The following is a 20,881-nucleotide window of genomic DNA, read 5'->3' on the forward strand; positions in this document are numbered from 1 at the left end:
AACTTAGCCAGGGACCCAGTGATCATACACAAGAGAGAAGAGAGATTTTAGATCAAGTGTCTCTTCATGGAGAGAGTTGATGGTTCACTAAAATAGATGGCAAGACTGTTTCAGGAATCTAGGTACCAAATATCAAGAGAGGTTTTATTTTGTTTTGAAGTGTTAATTTGGGGACAGTGAAATGGAAGAAGAGGAAAACTTTGCCTGTTAACTTAATAAATTATACATGTTAAGTAATGGTTTTGGAGGATGGAAGATCAGCAGTGAAGAAACTGGGGCATTAACTATAGAAGTAACAGTTTTTCCTAGGCCAACAGAAAAGATGAGAAGGAGCCACCTTGCTTCACTGGGCCAGGACTTCTGTCAAGTGGCCCCCTTTGTCGACACTTAATACTTGGCATTTTTAATAATTAAAAAGAATAAAAATTTAAAAGAATAAGTTAAAAGAATAAGTGCAACAGGTACAAGGGTAATAGATGAACAAAACTAGAAAGAATAAATAGAAAAAAATAATGGCAAATATTAAATTTAAAAGATCCAGGAAATAAGAAAAACAGAAAATTAAGAAGAAAGAAGGCAATGGAATGATAAAAAGGCAGGAGATGGATAAAATTGCATGTGAAATGGCAAAATGAACATTAAAAGCAATTAAAATACGCAAGTAGCAAAGAGGATAATAACAACATAAAATAAGCTAGAATGAGTGGTTAAAGTAAATAGCCTCCTCTAAGAACATACTTACAAAGATTATAAAACAGATCAAGTAGTAATAAAATAAGGAAGTGGTATAAAGCAGTAAATTAAAGAACAATTATAAAACAATAAGAAGAGAAAATTAACAGGCTGAAAGGACATTTAATAATTGTATTAATAACTAACACTTTCTGACTTCTTCCCATGTGTTAGGCACTTTACATGCATTAACTTATTTAATTCATTTAACTTTACATGCATTAACTTATTTAATTTTATTAAAATAATTAGGACCTTAAAAATGTAAACCAAAAAAGTTTGGTGGGATGAAATCAGGAATCAGAACAACAGCAATAATAAAACGTCTAAAGATTAGAAAAAATATTCCTATGGGTGTCAATTTTCATTCCTTGTCTGGAGTGATTGTTTTTGCTGTTAAATCACCAAGTACCCGCCCTGGTACTTCTCTAGATTACATGTTCGAGAAGTGCCTGGCACTCTTAATGTTGGTTCTTTACCCCTCTTGTCCTAGTAAGCTTGGCCTTTCCTAGAGACAATTGCTAGCGGTTAAGATTCTCAAGCAGTAGAATCCGTGGCCCGGAACCTGTGGCAGTGGGAAAACATCTCATAATCCTACCCATTTTACAGGGTTTAGATCAGAATTATCTTCTCCTAGAAGTTCTTCCTAGTTCCTACATAGTACTTAGGGCGCTGGGCTTGGGGGCATTCTTCTCTGATTCTTTTCTTTACTTCCTCTCAGCCGTAGGTTTCTGAAGAGGATTCTAGTTTGTATCCCAGCCTTCCGTTCAGACTTGGTACACGCTAGGTGCTTAATGCATACTTTTTGAAGTGAGCCTACTTGAACCTATTGTCAAGAGGTTTTTCTTTGCTTTCTTTCTTTTTTTTGAAAAACCAGCAACCAACTTGTGTCTGGATTTTCTGCCGGCCTGGAACCCCTACACATTTTGGGGTTTCTGTGGTCCAGAAAGAGTCTCTCCCATAAGACAATGGCTTTTTCTTCTTTTTCTCTCTATTTATCATATCCCAGTATCCATCTTTTACCTCCAACTTCCATGTACCTTATACCCAATAATCTTTACTAATTCATGCTAGAACTCTTTTATGCGTATGTTCAGAGACCAGGTATCTGTTGCTGTTTCTTCTCTTCCCCATACTTTTCTCTGGGGCAGGTGTTGTCTCTGAAGACTTGGGCTTGATCTACAATTCCTTCATTTATTCATTCATTCGCATTCACTGATTCGATCAGCAGGCATTTTCTTGGAATTTACTATTAACCAGTTGTGTTGGGCATTGGGACAGGGAAAATTAAAAAGAGATCAAATGCTTCTTTTCAAGCAACTCTCCATCTTGTCTAAGTTGATTGCTATGTTTAGCCTCCTTCCTTTGACCTTAATTTTTGTGGAATGGGAAAAACAACTGATAAATACTCCTGACGGGTAATTATATTCTGAAGAGAGTTGTGAAATCACCTGCTAATGCACTATTCTCCAGGCAGAAGAGTCCCTCTTACCTCCATCTTTCTTCCTCAGACTTGGATTTGGCCGTTAATTGCACTGGTCTTTTTTCCAATGAGCTGTAGAGGTTGGCCATGACCTTTCAAACACACAAGACAAAGACCTAAATTAGATGTGGACTTTCCTCCCTACACTTTGTTTAAATTTTACATTTACTTTTTTTTCTGATTACAAATTAATATTTAATGTAGAAAATTTGGAGAATGCAGGAAATTCACAAAGAAGAAAATTACTGCTAACTTTTTGCTTGGCAACCTCCTAGCATTTTGTGTCTAAGTATGTTTTGTGTGGGTGTAGAAAAGTTAGGATCATATGGAACACATCATTTTGTAGCCTACTTATTTTACTAAAAATATATTATGAATATTTTCCATATCATTAAACATTCTTCTCAAACATAAGTTTAATAACTGCATAAGAGCTTGTTACCGGGAAGGTCCGTGATTTATTTAATCAGTCTCTACTGTGGAACATTTAAGCTGTTTTCTTTTTTTTTTTTTACTATTATTAATAACACTGTGGTAAACATCATAGTACGGAAAATTCAGTGCATATTTTGTATGATTTCCTTGAATAAATTCCTAGAAATGGAGCTGCTAGATCAAAGGGTATGAACAAATCTAAGGCCTTTGTGATGTATTGTAAACTTTTCTCCTGGAAATTTATGGTTCCTACCAGCATTTTTGATCCTTCCCATTTCCTTACATTCTCAATAACAATGTCTTAGCAGTTTTTCAGTCTTTTTCAATTATCACATTATAAAATGCCATCTCATTTTTAGTTTAATTTAATTTGTATCTCTCTTTGATTTACTAATGAGATTGAACATTTTTCATCTGTTTGTTAGTCTTTTTTATGCATTCTTGAAATGCTCATGTTTTTCTTATTGATTTCTAAGAGCTCTTACACAAGAAAGGTATGATTCCATTTCCTACTTGGCCAATATTTAGAAAATAGAGAAAATTCTATTTCTCAATGGAGGAAGACTCAGGAGGAATAAGGCCCCAAGTCTCATTCTGTCTATTTCTGTGGAAGGTTCTTCAGAGTGAAAGCTGGATTGTTATCCTGGGAAAACTAAAGGCAGATCTATATGTGATACTGGTGGCGATCTTAAAAAAAGTATTAACCCTGCAATCTGAACTGGCTTGACATTTTCTGTATTTCTAGTGTATGAAAAAACTCAGGACTATAAAATAGAACCCAAGAATTGTGTAAAAGAACCTAGAGAGGGGCTTCCCTGGTGGCACAGTGGTTGAGAGTCCGCCTGCCGATGCAGCGGACACGGGTTCGTGCCCCGGTCCGGGAGGATCCCACATGCCGCGGAGCGGCTGGGCCCGTGAGCCATGGCCGCTGAGCCTGCGCGTCTGGAGCCTGTGCTCCGCAACGGGAGAGGCCACAACAGTGAGAGGCCCGCGTACCGCAAAAAAAGAACCTAGAGATACATTAGTCAGTCAAAACTTTCCTTGAAGATTTACCCTATGTCTAGTATTCCCCTAAGTATTAGGAGTTGCCAAATAAGTCATTGGCTAGTTTATAGCCAGGTTGAAGAAATAAAGCTACATATAATTTAAAAGTTTTCTTACGACCTTAGCTAAACTTAGGTCTAAAAAATGGTCTTTTGAGTGACTAGGTGTTTTCTCATATTTTGGAGGCTATATCTGTCTCCTTGCATCTTCTTTTACCATCTGAAAGGTAGCACATTCTTCTAGATGGTTGAATTTTGACATCTCACCATCATCATTCCCCTCTGCCCTTCTCATTCCCTGGCAGAACACATACAGAAAAGCCAAGTCAGACTCCTGAGCCCACAGCACAGCTGGAAGATTTCCACTGCAGAGATTGCTGGGACAATCTAAAAGGAAAAGAATTAAAATTTAAAAAATCAACCCAGTCTTATACTTGGATGAGAATCTCAGAATAAAAGGGGATATCCCCCAGCATCCACTGAAGATACCTGGGGTGGTGTCAAAATAACTCTGAATTCTTGAGTACGTAGTTTCCAAGCACTTGCCTTCATTTCATAGGTACATAGAATTCTCAAAACAACAGTATCATTCCCTAAATAAGGCACAGTAGAGCCTCATGCCCCATTCTAGCACGTTCCCCTCAACATTCTCTGTCTGCCTGTACCCCACAACTTGCCACCATCTCTCCCTCCTACCCTTCTGTTAGCTGTAATGACCCTGCAAACACTAAATGGCATTTGAGTGCATTAAGCAGCAGACTCTCCGGTGACATAGCAATTATGGCTCTGAAATAGATTTGGTGCGTCACGGAAGATAAGGGTTTTGAAAGTTTCTGTTGTGATTATAGCCTGTAACTCCCACAAATAATAGGCTTCAAAATAAGAGGCTGCCAACGGAGCCTTTGTGGCTTTGTCTCAGTGATGGCACGTAAATTGCTATTAATGTCCTAAGTGTACTTGAATATGCCAGTCTTTGGGATGTGAAGTTGGCTCGGTGTCTCTCTTTACGCGACATGTCATTGTTGGTCTGATAATCTGGGGTAATTGCTGTCTCTTGGATGGTCAGGAAAGTGTAAGAGGATTTAGCTTCCTGTGTGATGGTAAATAGCCTCAAGGTTTACACCACGAGTTATGTGTGTGTTCCGTAGATAGCCACCGTTTCTCGTTCAGGTGTGTATACAATTCCTGTGTGTACCCTGAGTAGATAATAGCCTTTCAACAAAGCCACGGCAAAATCAAAGGTTATGAAACTGAAGTGAAGAATCTGGAGCTGTCTGTATCAGCCAATCAGATAATTTATACTGAGAGTAAAAAAAAATACCCTTTGCTTGAATTTTCCAGATTTGGCTATATGAGTAAATATAATTATCTATTGTCTTATAGAGCTACTCTTTTCCAGTATCTGCAGCATCTGTGTGTGTATGCACATTTTTTAGGTGCCATAAGTATTTTCTGAACACGTATTAGCTCTACGTCAGTATGATAAAGTGTGTGGAAATTATGTGTGTTTTTGTGCAGTGTGTGTGGATGGGTGTAAGTGTGCGTGTGCTTTAGTTTTGCAGGGCTGGATGTAGAGGATGTTTATTCAGATATAAATAGTTTTCTGCACTAAGACACCTCTATTTAGCTAAAGCAAGCTGAGCTTATTTTTCTTTGTCTCTGAAAAGTTAAATAAAACAAATTTGAAGCTTTCACTTCCTGTATGTACATTTAACCTAAGGCCCCCCTAAGTCTGTGGAACACGGAAACATTACATGTAACTGTCCTGTTCGCACTTTGAGCATCCAAAAGCATCCCAGCCTTAAACTTGGAAAGGTACACTACCTCGTATCCTGTGCAAGCTATGAAAGGTTCGACCCAGACCATCCTCTGTGTCTCAAGTGCTTTACGTGGCAGTATTAATTCTGGGCCTTCACAACGGATGAATTAAGGAAGGATGAAGTTAAGAAGGTTCCAAAATAGATCTTGATCTTGGAGTTGACCTATATGTGCATGTACTTCAGTCGTGTGGCGCTGAGAGCTGGCAGGACGTTGCACTGTGATGGTGCTGTAATTTTGCAGTTGGATTTTGACTGAGTGCCCTTGAGTGCATGGCAGATACAGTTGGAGATAATGACTTGTAATAACAGAGTTCACATTCATACCAAGTGAACATGGATCAGGGTTACCATCTGACTATACAGGTCTCAGCCCAGGACTTCGCATCGCCAGTGTAAGTTTGGTAAGGTGGATTGAGGCTTGAGAGTAGAAGGTATTAGAATCCCTGGAAAGAGTTCTCTGAGGCCAGTCTTGTGGTTCATAGGTTCTAGCACCTTCATAAACAGCACATAGATTCCCAGAAGGTGAACTTACGAGCATGGGTCATCTGCCTTCCGCCCTGAGATTAGTAGCAGCCATGCTGTCTCTGCACTTCATGCACCCTGAGCTTTTGAAACCTGAAATGTCCAGAAGCTGTGGCATATAGTGGGGACTAAGTTTGGCAAATTCTAGTTTCTGAGTCGTACGTTCCTGGCCTGAGACGAATAGATGTTCACACTGAGTTTATGTACCATTATATATTCGTTTCAACCAAAGTAAGAGAATTATTATTACTATTCTTACATAACTGCAAAGTTACAGTGGGTACCAGCATACAGATGGCCTTACAGACACAGGGACAGGCACCAAAAGAAGCTTTCAAAGCATTCATTTCTCTATTTGTTCAACTCAAGTACTTACTTGGACAGTTGCTCTATCAGACATGATCCTTGTCTTCTAGTGGCTTGTGGTTGAATGATTTATCATCTTACTGAAGATAAAAATCAAAGCCTGCAATTCTTGGCATGATCAAGCCATCCCATTCTCCAGGCCCGTCTTGCTGCACTCGCCACTGTGCTCTTATGCTCCATTCTTTCAGGCCTTCTTTCGGTTCCTTGGAGCCTTTGGACAGTTTTCTCCTTCTGCCTAGAAGGCTCTTTGCCCCACTCTTTACTTGTCTATTTTCTGTTCACTTTTAGGCTGACTTTCCAGAAGCCCCAACCTCAGTGAGGTCCCTGTTCCTCTGTCTCATAGCATTTATTACCATCTGGAATCTATATTTGTTCTTTTGATATGTTTTGAATGTCTATTTCCCACAAGTCAGTAAGCTCATGAGGGCAGACATCACATTTTTTAAAAACGTGTTATATCTACCACAGTATGCCTAGTACATAGTATGAGGTAGGCACTGAACACGTTTGTAGATTTTAAGAATTAAAGGGTTGCAGCTAATAAGATCTGGTGCTCGCATGGATATTTACATAAATAAAAGCTGCACGTGGTTAAATGTCAACACGAAAGGTCAAAAGGTCAGTGGTACTAGAACGTAGAGAAGTGGGTGATGGTTTGCCCTGAAGCGACTTGCAGAAAGGAGGTAGCCCTCAGGCTGGGCCATGAAAGAAGATATGGATTCCTAGAGAACAGAGAAGCGGTAGGCAAAGGCAAAAACCTCTCCCTTGACTTCTCTGTAGAGTAGGAAGGAATCTCACTTTGGCAGTGAGCAGTCTATTATTTCTTCAGAGTAGCTTTAAGTACTAACGTCTGTTCTCTACCAGGAATGGCTAATGGTACCACTGATCTCTCTTAACCCTCACGGCACAATCTCAGGGCTCAAGAGGCTGTGGTGGGAAGCAGACTAGCAAGGGGTATGGTGGTGTGACTTGGGTGTAAGGTCACCACGGACTGACCTAGTGGTAAGTGGCAATCAGAGAGGAAACCCCCAATAGGCAGGGGACCATGGAAACAGGAATCCTAGAGCCAGCGGCATGGGATAATCCAGACAGAGGACCAACTTCAGGGAAATGTGATGGCAGGCAGTAGTTGGTGGGCTGAGGTTCCAGAGCAGGATTTCATTTACAAGAGCAAGTCACTACCTCGTTCTTTTTTTTTAAAAAATTGAAGTATAGTTGATTTACAATGTTATGTTAGTTTCAGGGGTACAGCAGAGTGATTCATTTATACATATATGTACGTATATATTCTTTTTTCAGATTATTTTCCTATGTAGGTTATTACAAAATATTGAGCACAGTTCCCTGTGCTATACAGTAGGTCCTTATTTATCTACTTTATACATAGTAGTGTATGTACGTCACTACCTCATTCTTAAATGAACTGTGATAAATAGCAGGACGCTAAGCAGAAGCTAGGCAAGGGCTTGGTAGAGATGGTCACAGCCACGAGGAAGACATTCCCTGTGTGAAGATACAGATGCAGAAGGTCAAAGCAAGAAAAGCAGCAAAATTTATTCTAGCCAAACTAGGCTAGAATAAAAAAATTTTGGCTGAGAGCACATGTTCTTCCCAGACAGGGTTACCCAGATTTAGCAAATGAAAATACTGCATGGGACATACTTACACTAAAAAAATTATTTGTTGTTTATCGAAAACTCAAATTCAACTGGGTATCCTATATTTTATCTGGCAATTCCTTTCCCAGGTCCCATGGTGGAAGCTCTACCTGCATGTGGGTCTCAGCCCTCGAGAGACTAAAGATGGGCAAAGACCTACAGGCCACTTTGGGACTATGTCTATTTTGTACATTTGTCTGATTCCCAGGATGCCTGAGGTGGTGACTAGGAGACCGTTCCAGATGCAGGGTGGGTTATCTTCCCGCTCCTTGTGCCCTGTGGAGAACACTCCTTGTTAAGATGGAATTGCAACAGGCAGTATCCAATGTTTTTTTCAATTGCTTTCCCTAAAAAGAAAACAGAACAATACAGATATGAAACATAGTTTCTTGTTTGGGTTAAGCTATGAAGTACCAGATCTCCTTGATGCCTACCTATTAGCAGGAGAAACATTCACTTCCTAGGTGTAAAAGTTACCTTGAACCTTGGTGCTACCTCTGAATATTTTCTAGGTATACACAGCTCTTTACGTGTAGTCAGACTGAACTGTGGAGGTCAGGGACCTGATACCCTTCTCCGTGTCCATACCCACGATGGAGGATGGACGTTACAGTGCCACTAAATGTTTATTTACTTCTTCTTATGTTCCTCCAAGAGATATCTGTTAAAATCTATGCTGTGTCAAGCACCATGGTAGGAACTTTGGAATCAAAGATAAGTTCCATGGCCCTGTTCTCATGGTCCAGACGTGTGAAAGAACAAATGCAATATGGCGGCACAGGTGCTGTGATAGAGGTAATCCTGGCAGGGAGGTGCGGGGTGGGGGGAGGGGGCGATGACCTGGAGGGCTTATAGGAGGAAGAAAAGTTGCCAGGGGTCAGATACAGGTGCAAGGATACTTAAACTCAGTCTTGAAAAAGAGCCAGGGCAATAGTGGCAAGTAGATGGATGAGTGGGGCATTGTATTCAAGGGGAAAGAAACGGGCATGAAATGGCAGCTCCGTTACGGGAATTTCTAAGTACCCTGATATGGTTGAAATGTTAAACATGAGCATGGAGTTGAAGAGTCAGCAAGGTCCAGGACATGATAGACCTGATGAGGACATTGAACCTCACCTTGAGTCCAGTAGGAAGCCACTGAAGGTTTAAACAGGGAGGTGACATGATGAAAACTACATTTGTGAAAGATCACGCTGAGGGCAGCTCGAGAGGGAACTGTAGGGGTGCCAGAATAGGTTTGGGTCTGTTTACTGTTGTAAAATTTCCCAGGGAAAATTTGAATCCTTTGTCCCTAAGGGGGCTTTCCAGTAGCATTTTTTCATCCCAGAGCATCTCTTGGGAAGTGCTCACAGAATAATCTTGGGAAAAGTCTATGCATATCAGCAAGACATAATTCTGTCTTGGTGGAAGAATGTTGGATCTAGGGTGTGACTCCACTGTATGAGCTGATGTCTCCCCTGATAAATGGTGGCCGTGTGTGTGTGTGTGTTTGTGTGTGTGTGTGTGTGTGTGTGGAGAGAGAGAGGGAGAGAGGATGCATGCATGTTTCTTTGTTTTTCTTCCTGTCTGGCCCCACCAGGGCCTGGGTTATTGAGGGCCTGGAGCACGTCTACCTCACCCTTGCTGAAGGCATTGCTGGTAATGGCATCTGGCCCATATGCAGATCAAGCTCAACTCGGTGCTGACATCAGCCGGTTTGTGGCACCTCGGTGTATTTCTGGGTTGCAAATGAGAGTTTCTTAGTGCCAGGCTCGCTTGGGCTGTCACATCAGGTGATGAATTCTCTGCATCAACCGTGTACTGCTAAGGTAAGCTCAGAGGAAGAGCAGGAATAAGAGCAGGATGGGACCAGCGGTTCTCACTCAGCCCAGCAGCCGCTGCTCTGGGCGAAAAGGGGTACTGGCTCCGCAACAGCGAGGGAGAGGCAGGTGGCCCCCTGAGTTCTGCCTCGAGGAGGGCAACAGAGGACAGGGAAGTCAGGGCTTAAGCTGCAGTTCTGTGCTCCTGTGTATGTCAGGGGGAACCGTGCGGGTTTTGCCACCCACCATCGCTCCATCCCCAGCTCCATGGCTGGCTTCCTCTACCTCCTCTGATAGGCGTGCTTTGCCTTATCCATTAGATGGGATTCTGGCAAAATGTGGCGTCTATCAAGTTATGTGGGTAGGATAGAGAGTAGTCATTTTTGTTCCTGAAACATTTTGTTCCCAAATGCCTTGAATTTGTGTTGTGAAAGTCCAGATTTCCTTAACTAGGAAATCTACTGCGTTTTGTCCTAATTCTATATTCTATTAGCTTCCTCTTCATGAGGTTCCAGGTCAATCCTGCTGCCGGCTTAGGTTTCCCCTGGTGGGATTAAATGTTACACCAAGTCTTGCTTCCCAGGCCACAGGCTACAGAATTAACCTGAAGGAACTGGGTGTAAATGTGAACTCTCTCCCATTATGGATGCTTTGAGATAAAAAGGGCATATTTGGCTTTACAGATTCCCACCCCGGTATCCCCTCAGGGTGGTTTCCAACAACAGCATTTTACAAAGTGAGTGTATCCCTTTAAAGGCTAGTTTGCATTGGAGAGTGAAGGAGGCAGTTGGGGTGCAGAAGAAAAATTAAAACAGAGGTCTTATTTTCCCGCCACCTCACACGGTTGTTAATGAGACCATCTTTGACTCTCACTGTTCCCAGAGATAAATAAACACACAAAGGCGGCGTTTCCTACTTAATATTCACCCGCAGTGGAGGAAGCGGGAAGGAATTGCTCCCCGGGTTAACGTGGCAGTAAACGAGGTCAGCTGTTTCCCAAGACGGTGCAGCCTCTGAACGTCTTACATTAAAGCTGGAATGATACAGCTGAAACAGCCGAAGTGATTTACGGGAAAGCCGGTTAGGGTGGATTTGCTCGCACTTTCTGATCTCACGGAGGCTTTAGCAGCAGCACGGGCAGCGGCAGACAATAAGCCATGGTAGAAAGCACCTCCAGAGAAAAGGATCCTTCAACATTTCCCAGTGTTAGACTCGTTTGTTCTAAAAAGTACTTGCATTCATCTAACTTGAAACCCATAGGCTACAGTGTCCTGGATTTAGCAAGAAATCAAGGGTCATAGCTGGGATATCCTGGGGTGGGGTGACCCGGGACTGAAAGTCCCCCATTCCATTAAATCCGGGAGTCCTAGGCAAACTGGGGCAGTTGGTCACCCCATCTGAAGTGTGTGTGCATATATGTCTGTGTGTGTGTTTGTGGATGGAGGGGGAGTGAAGAAAAGGCAGTTAAAGAGATTTGTTTTCTTTCTTTATTTTTAATAAGGTTTTTTAAGGTTTTATATACTCTTCTTCACCAGGCCAACTAGCATCATTTAAATGCTGGTTTTGGTATCAGACTGCACTAATTCCTGTTTCCACCATCTGTGAGCTCTCTCTCCCCTCTGGCGTCCTGAGCACTGGTCTGAGAAAACAGAACTTTTGAAGGAAAGAGATCAAATGTCTGCTGTTTGAGTTATTTCAGCTCAGAGATGACTCAAAAAGAAGTCTTCTAGAACCTTCTGGTCAATATACAGTGCCTTGCTAATTCCCTGCTAATGAAACGCCACAGAGCTCCTTTTTTTTAACTAATGGCTTCATCTGGGGCACCACTTACTGTTATTTTAATGGAATTATAGTATGGCTCGACAATGGTAGTGCTGGTGATTTGTGAGCAATGTAATGACATGCCTTTGTGCCACGTGCTATGACATGGACACTAGCTGCTTTAAAGAGCTTCCTCCCCTACTTGTCTCATACCAGGTCAAGTCTAAGATACATGACATTTTTCTTCTTTTATAAGCACCTCACTCTCTGCTTTATGATGTGGTGCTTATGGAGCTCCTGGAAAGTTTCCTAAAATTCCATGCTACCCAGCAAACACACACACACACACACACACACACACACACACACACACACACACCTTCCAGTCTATTTAATTAGTGAGTTAATTAATTTATCTACTTATCTGATAAACATACACATATTAAAATTTTTTAGGATGCATATCGAAATGCTAAGAGTAATTATCTCTGGGTAGTAGGATTATGGCTATTGTACTCTGTCCTTTACAATTCTCCTACTTTCAAACATGATATTGCATGCATAATTGCAAATATTGTATTTGCAAATATCATATAAGCACACCTTACTTTTATCGTCAGAAAAGATAAATGGTGCTAAAGGATTTTCTTCCGGGAAAAATAAACAGAACCATGATTCTCAATCAGCCTAAAATGGTACCAAAAGAATACATGTGTTCTTGGTTGAGAGGGGAGGCTAAGTAAGATATTGTCACTCTGGTGACCAACCTAAATGTGGAAATTGAATGAATTCTTTTCTTGATTCTGATCATACTACAGAGTCTTAGGCCCCAAAAGATAGCAAAGCCTCCTGTTATAAGAGAAAGAATTCTCATTTTCCCCTCATCGCCCTCTTTCTAATCTCTCTTTAACAAACAACAGGGGAAATGGCGTCCAACAGAAAAGGGGAGTGGGTAGAGCTGCCTGACTCAGTTAAGAGGTGGAGATTTGAACTTGAGAGCAGTTATTCGATAATCCAAGATTGAGGGGCCGTGTTCCCGGCATTGCCCAGGATGACCTTTTGCCCGCTTAGCGTCCAGATCTGCTCTTAAAGTGAGGTGTGTGGGGAAACACCTACCCTCATGCTGAAGTAAGGGGTGGGAGCTTCTCTGAATGAAAAGCCTGGCTTTCCTGGGAACACTGGAGCATCATTTGGGTGAATCAATGACAGAGAGAGCCAAATGGATGAAAAGGGCAGAGAAAAAGGAGCCCGATTCAAAGGTTAGGAAGCCTGTGTTCTGTCTCAGTCAGAATCTGGAAGGCTGATTTTTCTCTTACACCTGTGCTTTCTTATGAATGAAACGTGAATGGATGTTTACCGGCACCTACAAGTGCCAGCCATGCTCTAAGTACTGTGGATTATACTAGGGTGGAAGCTGTGGTCCCTCCCAAATGGCGATAATAATACCTACCCCCAGGTACCCCCACCTACTTCAGGGAGTAAAAGGAGAGGAAAGTACAATAAAAATAATTTACCGGGACTCCCTAAAATCTGGTCTGTTCAGTATTAACATTTCCAGTGTCGAGAGTCTATTAACTTCAAAGGAACCCAGTGACTGGGGAAAAGGGGCCTTTTAGCACATTTACAGTTCCGTGCTTTAAAATATGTAAACCGTCATGAATCAACCACTGTAGCAAATCATTCTTCAGCTATTTAATGGTGGGGTCTGTTTTGAAAGGGGTGGTCATTAAAGCAAATCCTTTTAGGACAATTTTATTGTTTTAATGCATCTGGATTTAGAGTCTTAGAAGATGATCTACAAATACAGATCAAACTTGTAGCTTCCTGTCTTACCACCTTTTTAGATATAGTCACACAGACCAGTCCTTACGGTGTTGGCACCATTGTTTTACCTGTTTTATTCGTCTGATCACCCGCTTTTCAAGGCTCACCTCAGAGAATCCCTCCTCCATGAAGCCTTTGCCGATACCGCATCAAGAGGAGATACTGCCTTCATTTGAAGCTTCATGACAACTGGGCTGTACCATGTATTAGGTTCTGCCTGGCATTATAGTTCATTCGTCTGCTTGTCTCATCCCCATACTTGAGGACATGAACTGTGTCTCACTCGTCATTATATACCCCCGAGCAGCTAGAACAGAACCTTGCATAGAACAGGTGCCTGGGATCCCATAATACAGGGAGCATCCAGAGCTGGAAAGGACCCGAGAAAGCATTTGAGCTAATCTTTTAAGTTTTCTAAAGGGGAACCCAAGGCCAAACGGGGAAGCGCTTCGCTAGAACCAATAGCTAATTGTTGCCAGGGTCAGAGCTAGAACTCGGTCCCTTGGCCTGCAGGGACAGCTGCCGTCATCCTAGAGCACACAGAACAACCATCTGGTGGCTTGGACTGAATTACAAAACCTGTGAGAAGTGAGAGGTGCTAGTACTGTGTCCAGAGGCTTGCTGGGAAGAGCCAAACTCATCTGAGGGTGGGGGAGGTGGGCATTATCGACCACAATCCTAGCCGCCCCTTGGATGTGTGTTCCCGTGGGCCAGGCACTGTGCTCGGCCCTTTACCCAAGTTGCCTTATTGTCATTGTCTGCTCAGAACGGCCACCCGATCTCAGAGGACTGACTTCTCTCCCTTTTTCCCTTCTAGGCTAATGGAGGTTGGCAGGATGCTACTACCCCTTCATCAGTGACCTCCCCTACAGAAGGCCCTGGCAGTGTTCACTCTGATACCTCCAACTGATCTCCCAGCAGTCGCATCCCGGCTGACCCTGTGCTCCAGTCGGGGCCGGGCCAGGAGGGAGGGTTTCTCAACGCTGAAGCGGTCAGACTGGAGGTCGAAGCAATCAGCACACACAATAAGAGTCTCCTTCTCTTCTCTTCTTTGGGATGCTGTTTCAGCCAATCTGGACACTTCTTTATACTCTCTTCCCTTTTTTTCTGGGTAGAAGCCACCCTTCCCTGCCTCCAGCTGTCAGCCTGGTGTCCATCATCTTCCCTGCCCCTTTCCCTCTGTCCTAGACTCCCTGGGTCCCCGCCCTCTATTACATCCCTGAAGGATATTTTCAACAATTAGAGGAATTTAAAGAGGAAAAAAAAAAATACAAAGAAAATAATAAAAGTGTTGGTATGTTTTCATGCTGGTGGTTTGAGGGGCCAGACTTACCTCCCTGGGATCCCTTGCTCCCTCTGTTAACAGGCAGTCCTTCTCTGTTTCTCTCGTTACTCTCACTACCTCTTAGCAGGAATACGCCACATTGCCCTACTCATTCCAGGCCGCCCTACCTCCTCTTGCTCTAACCTCCCCGGGGGCGATTCTGATTAGAATACAATTCCTCCTCTTCCTTCTCAGCCCCAGGTATTCTTTGGGGGCTGCCTTTGCTGGGCTTCTAGAAGTGCCACAGTTTCTGGTTTCACCTCTGCTAGCTTGGTTCCCAGCAGGAAGTCAGGCAGCAAGAGAAGCTTCAAGGAACACGAAGGGCAGAATTCCTAGAGGCTTTTGCATCTTCCCAATAACAGCTCTTGCTTTCAGAGGAACAGTCTCTGGAGACCGTGCAGGAAGTGATGTTCAGAATCTACTGCAAAACCAGGTCTGAGTTAGGCATGGTGGTGAATGCATCACTAAGGAGTAGAAGGTTCTTATCCTGCGACCCTTTACCTATCCCCTTTATCTCTCTCTCTCTCTCTCTCTCTCACACACACACACACACACACACACACACACACAAGCATACAAATCAGGCACGTGCCACATTCAGATACCTATATTAGTAACCATAGCATTATACCTTGTGAGCCCAAGGGAGGGAATTAACAGCTCTGAGTGAAGGTCACTGACACAGAGAAGCAGCACGTACCTGGGGCCTCCAGGCCCCCAGCATGCACGCACCAGAACGACACACACAGGACTCGATCACGATGAAGCCCAGGTTTCCAGTATAAACTAATCCTGTTCTCACCACCTCTGGAGCTCTCAGGGAGCCACACACAGTACTTACAAAGTCTACGATGGATTTGGTTCTGTTTTGTTTTTGTGTTCACGTTAGGGACGTTGTATTAATTATCCGAAGTGTTATATGGTTCCAACATTCTTGTCCTGGAGGAGAAAGATGTATAAGAACATGGCTTGGGCAAACTTTTTGCTTGCTTACTTTGAAGACCTGAGAGTGATGGAGAGCAGGGAGGTCATGCTTTCAGTGAAATCATCCATGATTTTTATTCCCTGGTAATATCTGAGAGTGAAGAGTAGGTACTAGAAAGCTGTCCTCATGTCGCCTGTGCTCACATTCTTCATAGCCAACTGTGCCGGCAATAAACATGGCAGCTCTGTCACTTGACTAAGTGGGAGGTGGTGCCTCATTTTCTTCATCTGTAAAATGGGGGTTATTACGCCTGGCTCACCAAGAGGCTTGTGAGAGACCGAAGAAGTTGATTTCATTCGTATCCAATCTGTAATTGTGAAGTCAGGGGAAGAAGCATCCCTAAGATAAACCGGTTCATGCCACAGAGGGACAATAAATGGTTTTCTAACTTCTGGTTAACATTAGTACCCTGAGGTCATCAGCCTGATGACAAAGAGAAGGGTTAGTGTTGTTCCTTCTGTTCGTTTGTTTTGGTCTGCTTGGTTTCTTAGAATAGAGATGTCTCTAAATTGGAAGAAATGGGACCTGGTTCTCTAAGCTTGTACTTGAATCCAGTATGTGGCCTTGTAACTACTTAGTCCCTGTCACATCTACTATGTTTGAGAGGCCTCCGGGAGAGGTATAAGACCCTGAGGGGTGAGAGTGGCCAGCTAACAAGGTCATGGACATTCTGTATGGCACTTCAGTAACGATTCGAAAATGTTCCTGTGTGTGGGTGTTGGGAGGTGGGGGGTTAACCTAAGGAACTAGAAGGTATGTGTATTTGAAGGAAATGCAAAAAGTAAATATTTGGCAAGATGGCATTATGCCTGGATGACGGAGATCAGTAGAAAGACTCTCTTCTAACCAGTGCCACAATCAGAGCAGGGCTTGATAAAGAGGATTCCTGGAAGGAGCCATCCTGTGACCATTCTACAGTGATTAAAACCAGTGGAGAACTTTGTGTGAGTGGCAGGGATCTATTGAAACTACCCACAGAGGAATATGGTGGGATCGCATCCCCCTGATTAGGGGCAAAGTACAAAAGGGACACGTAAGGGTTCTCTTGGAAACAGGAAGAATGATTCCAGATTTGGGTTGAATGATTGCCATTTTAAGTTGATGAAAGAGATCAGAGCAGTGCTACCTTTGCACAGGCAGTCTCTCCCCCTGCAGTAGTTTGCACTGATCACCTCTCAATGCATCTTCCCCACCTAGCACTTCATGCAGTGCTCTTCGCATCCAGTACCTTTCCCACGACTTCCCCTCCTCGCCTGCGATCACATCCAACGTGGCGGCCACCACATCTCTTTGCATTAAGCGAAGCATGAGAACACTGGCAGCGGAAGTTTGGGGATGGAAAGTAGCGTGCCTCTGGAAATACAGCTCCCTGGGAATTCGTATTAGGTCAATCCTACAGATACCAAAATGTGCCCCAAGACTCCTTCATTTTCTGATGGAAGTGGGAGCGCTCCATTTTCCCTGGCAGATTTCCCCTGAGAAATGATACTAGCCCTAGGGTTTGCCCACCTTGTAACTCTTCATCACATCCTCCTTTTCATCCCTAACTCCTCCCCCTGGCTTGGAATTGACTCCTGTGCGGTACTTTTGCCAAGTGACACCTTTACATTTATTTTTCATTTTGCTGTGGTGGTGGTTCTTTATTTACCGTTTGCCTTTTCTCTCACATATCTTCCCTGCCCCTCTTTCCTTCTGAGTTTTATTTTTCTGCCCAGAAAAACCTGACTTCGATACCAAAAAAAGATGAAACTACAGAAACTCAAATTTAAAAAAAAAGACCTTAAAAAAACACAAAAAAATACTCAACGATTCTTTCAGCTTTATTAACATTTTCCATTGTTTCTTGCGACTCGTGTCTCGTTCTTTGTAGTATTGATGATGAACATTTGATAATGAATGTTCTTGTATATTCAGATAAAGAAAAAAAACCAAAAAAGCGGTCTGAATTTAATAGTGTTTATAATAAAAATTTTAAAAATGACCCTCATAGCACGCAAAACAGGATGGGGGATTTCCCCTCTTCTTTCTGTGACAATGCACATCATTCCTGCATTAGTTTTTAACACCGAACTACCTACATTCACCATTTCCCCCATTTTTCTTTTATTTTCTTGCATTTGTGAATTAGTTCAAGAATGCTAGAAAAGTGTCGAGTTGTGCACATCCATTTCCTGTTCCACAATGTTTAAAAGTGACAGTAATTCATTTTGTAAACTAAAAAAAAAAAAAAAAAAGGTTGGAATAGTGAGCATAATAGGTACAGCCTAACACGTCATTATGTTTATTAACTTCGAGACCCAGAAATAAATTCTTTTCTTTTCTTTCTTCTGCTCTTTAAAATATAAAAAAAAGAAACTATGTTTTGTTTTGTGTTATTTTTGGTTTGTTTATGGGGGGGGCTTTTTTTAATTGTCCGGATTATGGTCTTGTTGTTTTTATTCCTTAAATATGTATTTGAGGTGATGTGAAAAGATGACATTTGTAGAATAGGCTGTTTCCTTGTACTTCTGTTCGTTTCAGAATTCAGTTGACTTCAAAGATCAAGCCCACAATGATTCATATTTTTCACCTGCATTTTTTGGAGTGTGTGGCATTCTTGCAATCCCTGAGAAAAACAAAGGCAAGGACTTGAGTTTTCTTTTTAACCCTTTAACAATTCAAGGAATTGGTCCAGGGGACCTTCTTATACTGTAGGGAAAGGTTTTTGCCTTGGTTGATTGTGAATGACACAATAAAATGCTTTCTTTTCTTTCTTCCTGATTAACAACAACGTTCCACGACTCTTTCCAGCTGGAGAGGATTTCTTTCTTCCAGTAGAATCCCACAGGAGATCCTGGTGGGCTGTGCACCATTGGCTGAGTAGACCAGATCCAGGAAGCCGTCCTAGAGTCATTTGGCCCTACTGATCTTTTGAGCCAGACTCAGTGCTATTGTTTCAGTGCTGAGCAGTTACACCTGATTCATTGGCAGTGCGCCTCGTATGAACCTCTGATTTAGGCAGCTGATGAAAGCAAATCGTCAAACTGGCTTGATTTGGAATGTTTCTGTTAAGTTAGGGGAGAAAAGAAAGCAATATTATCTGGAGGAACCTTAATGTAAATGTTTTTCATTCAACAAATGATTAAGCATTCAGAAAGCAGCAAGAACCCAAGCAAGAAGAGTTAAGAACACTTTAGGAAGTGTTTCTACCCAAACGCTTGCACTCCTGTTTTTAAGTCATAACAAAATAAGGACAAGCTTTTCACATCACCTTTGTGGTTTCAATCCCTAGCTCAAAGCTTTCTGGAATCTTTTATTTTTTTGTAAACTTTTTTTTCCTTTTGTTAAAATTAATAAAACATCCAATGTTTTCCCCCTTTTCTCTCTTTTTACTTCTTTTCTTTCCTTTGGCGTTTTCAACTATTTTGAAGTGCTTTCCTTTGGTTTTATTCTCCCGCTCCCCCTCCCCTGTTCTTATTATTCAGAGTATAAACCTGCAAAGCTCTGCTCTGTTTTGGTTTTGAAAATTTAAGCTTTCCTGCTTCTGTGAGAGCACAGGCTTCTGTCCCTTTTGATTCCAACTGAAATTTTGTGTTCTCTAATGATACTAACACGGTGTAGGTTTTACAGTCTCCTAATTTGTACTGGTAATGCATATTCCAAATAAATAGTTTCTTTTGTTGCAAAAAAGCATACTTGTATTTTGTGTAAATTTATACCTGCTGGAAACTTGTCTTTCCCCAAAGTAAGACGTGGGTTAGTGTGGCTTTAAACTGTGACCCTCATCATCTTAAAGTCTACATTGACAGTGGGGCAAATGACCTTGCGTCACTTACCCTGAAGTAAGAAGGAAGGGAGGGAGGGAGAGAGGAAAAGAAGGATCTTTTTTTTTTGCGGTACGCGGGCCTCTCACTGTTGTGGCCTCTCCCGTTGCGGAGCACAGGCTCCGGACACGCAGGCTAAGCAGCCATGGCTCACGGGCCCAGCCGCTCCGCGGCATGTGGGATCCTCCCAGACCGGGGCACGAACCCGTGTCCCCTTCATCGGCAGGCGGACTCTCAACCACTGCGCCACCAGGGAAGCCCAAAAGAAGGATCTTTTATGTGCAAATATTAGCTGTGCTGTAGGAGGGCAGAGCACCCCATCTTGTCTGCTTGTCTGTGATTAACTCCCATCCACCAAGCACCAATTAAAATATCAGGGTGATGTTCCAGAATAAATTCTAAGTTTCTGAGTCACAGCTGTTTGCCCAGCGGTTCTCCTTTCCTTCTCTTTGTCTGCTGTGATCTGGTCATAAGGAAAATTGTGGTAGCCAAGAGATGCTTCAGGGGAAGGAATCTAGGTTAGAAACACTACCCAATTGTAGGCTCTCAGAAGTATGCTAGCTAGATGCCACTCCACTAGATGTACACGCCTACCGTGTGTTATGTCTTCCATCCCGTGTATCTCTCCCAGTGGTTTGTCTGTGCCCACACTGAGCCCCGACCTTTGGGGTTGTGGTCTGTTACAGAGTTTGATGTCTCAGAGTGTTCTGGCTGGACCACCACTTCAGCCTTCAACAGCTAATTCTGCATCCCGGCCCTTAACACCCTCTCCCATGCATGGAGTGGGATGGAGCTGCTTGTCTGCCATTCTGCATATTGTCCCTCTAGGGGCACCACATGCATCATTTTCTCATTCTCACACCTTAGCTCTCAGGAGGCTTTGCCCAGAGCCCCACAGTGAGGCAGGTCTGTATTGAAAACGCCAGTCACTCACCCTTTCATCTCTATCATGATTCTAATGATCATGATCAGAGGAATGGAGAGTCATCAGGGATCAAATTATGTTTATTAAGGGACTAGCTAAGGGTCCAATGGACTCAAAAGTATAAGGCTCTCTCGCCAATATTGATTTGTAGAGCATTGCCAGGAGCCAAGATGGAGGTCTTGCCTCTCCTCTTTAAATCTGAACAAGGGAGCACATGTATGCAAGTTTGGGTATGCAAGGTAGTTTCAGACCACTTCCTTTTTCTGTTGCCTGGAAAATTGTGGACCTAACTCAGCCACTTAGTTTATTACTTAGACTTATAATGGTAATAGCCTCCGGCAAACGTTCCTGGTCAGGATACCTTGTCTCCATGCAGTGATTCGGGCATCACGCTCCTTCAC

At 42.7% G+C, this 20,881-nt stretch overlaps 1 protein-coding gene across 2 annotated transcripts in view; it reads left to right on the top strand.

The window, feature by feature from the left end:
* The window catches only part of PBX1 (PBX homeobox 1), a 278,098-nt gene extending 262,823 nt beyond the window's left edge, over positions 1-15,275 (top strand). Inside the window, exon 9 of one of the 2 annotated variants that reach the window (XM_065874488.1) lies at positions 14,261-15,275. In XM_065874488.1, coding sequence (XP_065730560.1) covers positions 14,261-14,353 — 93 coding nt within the window. In that variant the 3' untranslated portion in view covers positions 14,354-15,275. The remainder of the gene's footprint in view (positions 1-14,260) is intronic. The other variant, XM_065874498.1, reaches the window with a different exon arrangement.
* Positions 15,276-20,881: the final 5,606 nt, after the last annotated feature.

Source organism: Phocoena phocoena, chromosome 1 (assembly GCF_963924675.1).
Source record: "Phocoena phocoena chromosome 1, mPhoPho1.1, whole genome shotgun sequence".
NCBI lineage: Eukaryota > Metazoa > Chordata > Mammalia > Artiodactyla > Phocoenidae > Phocoena > Phocoena phocoena.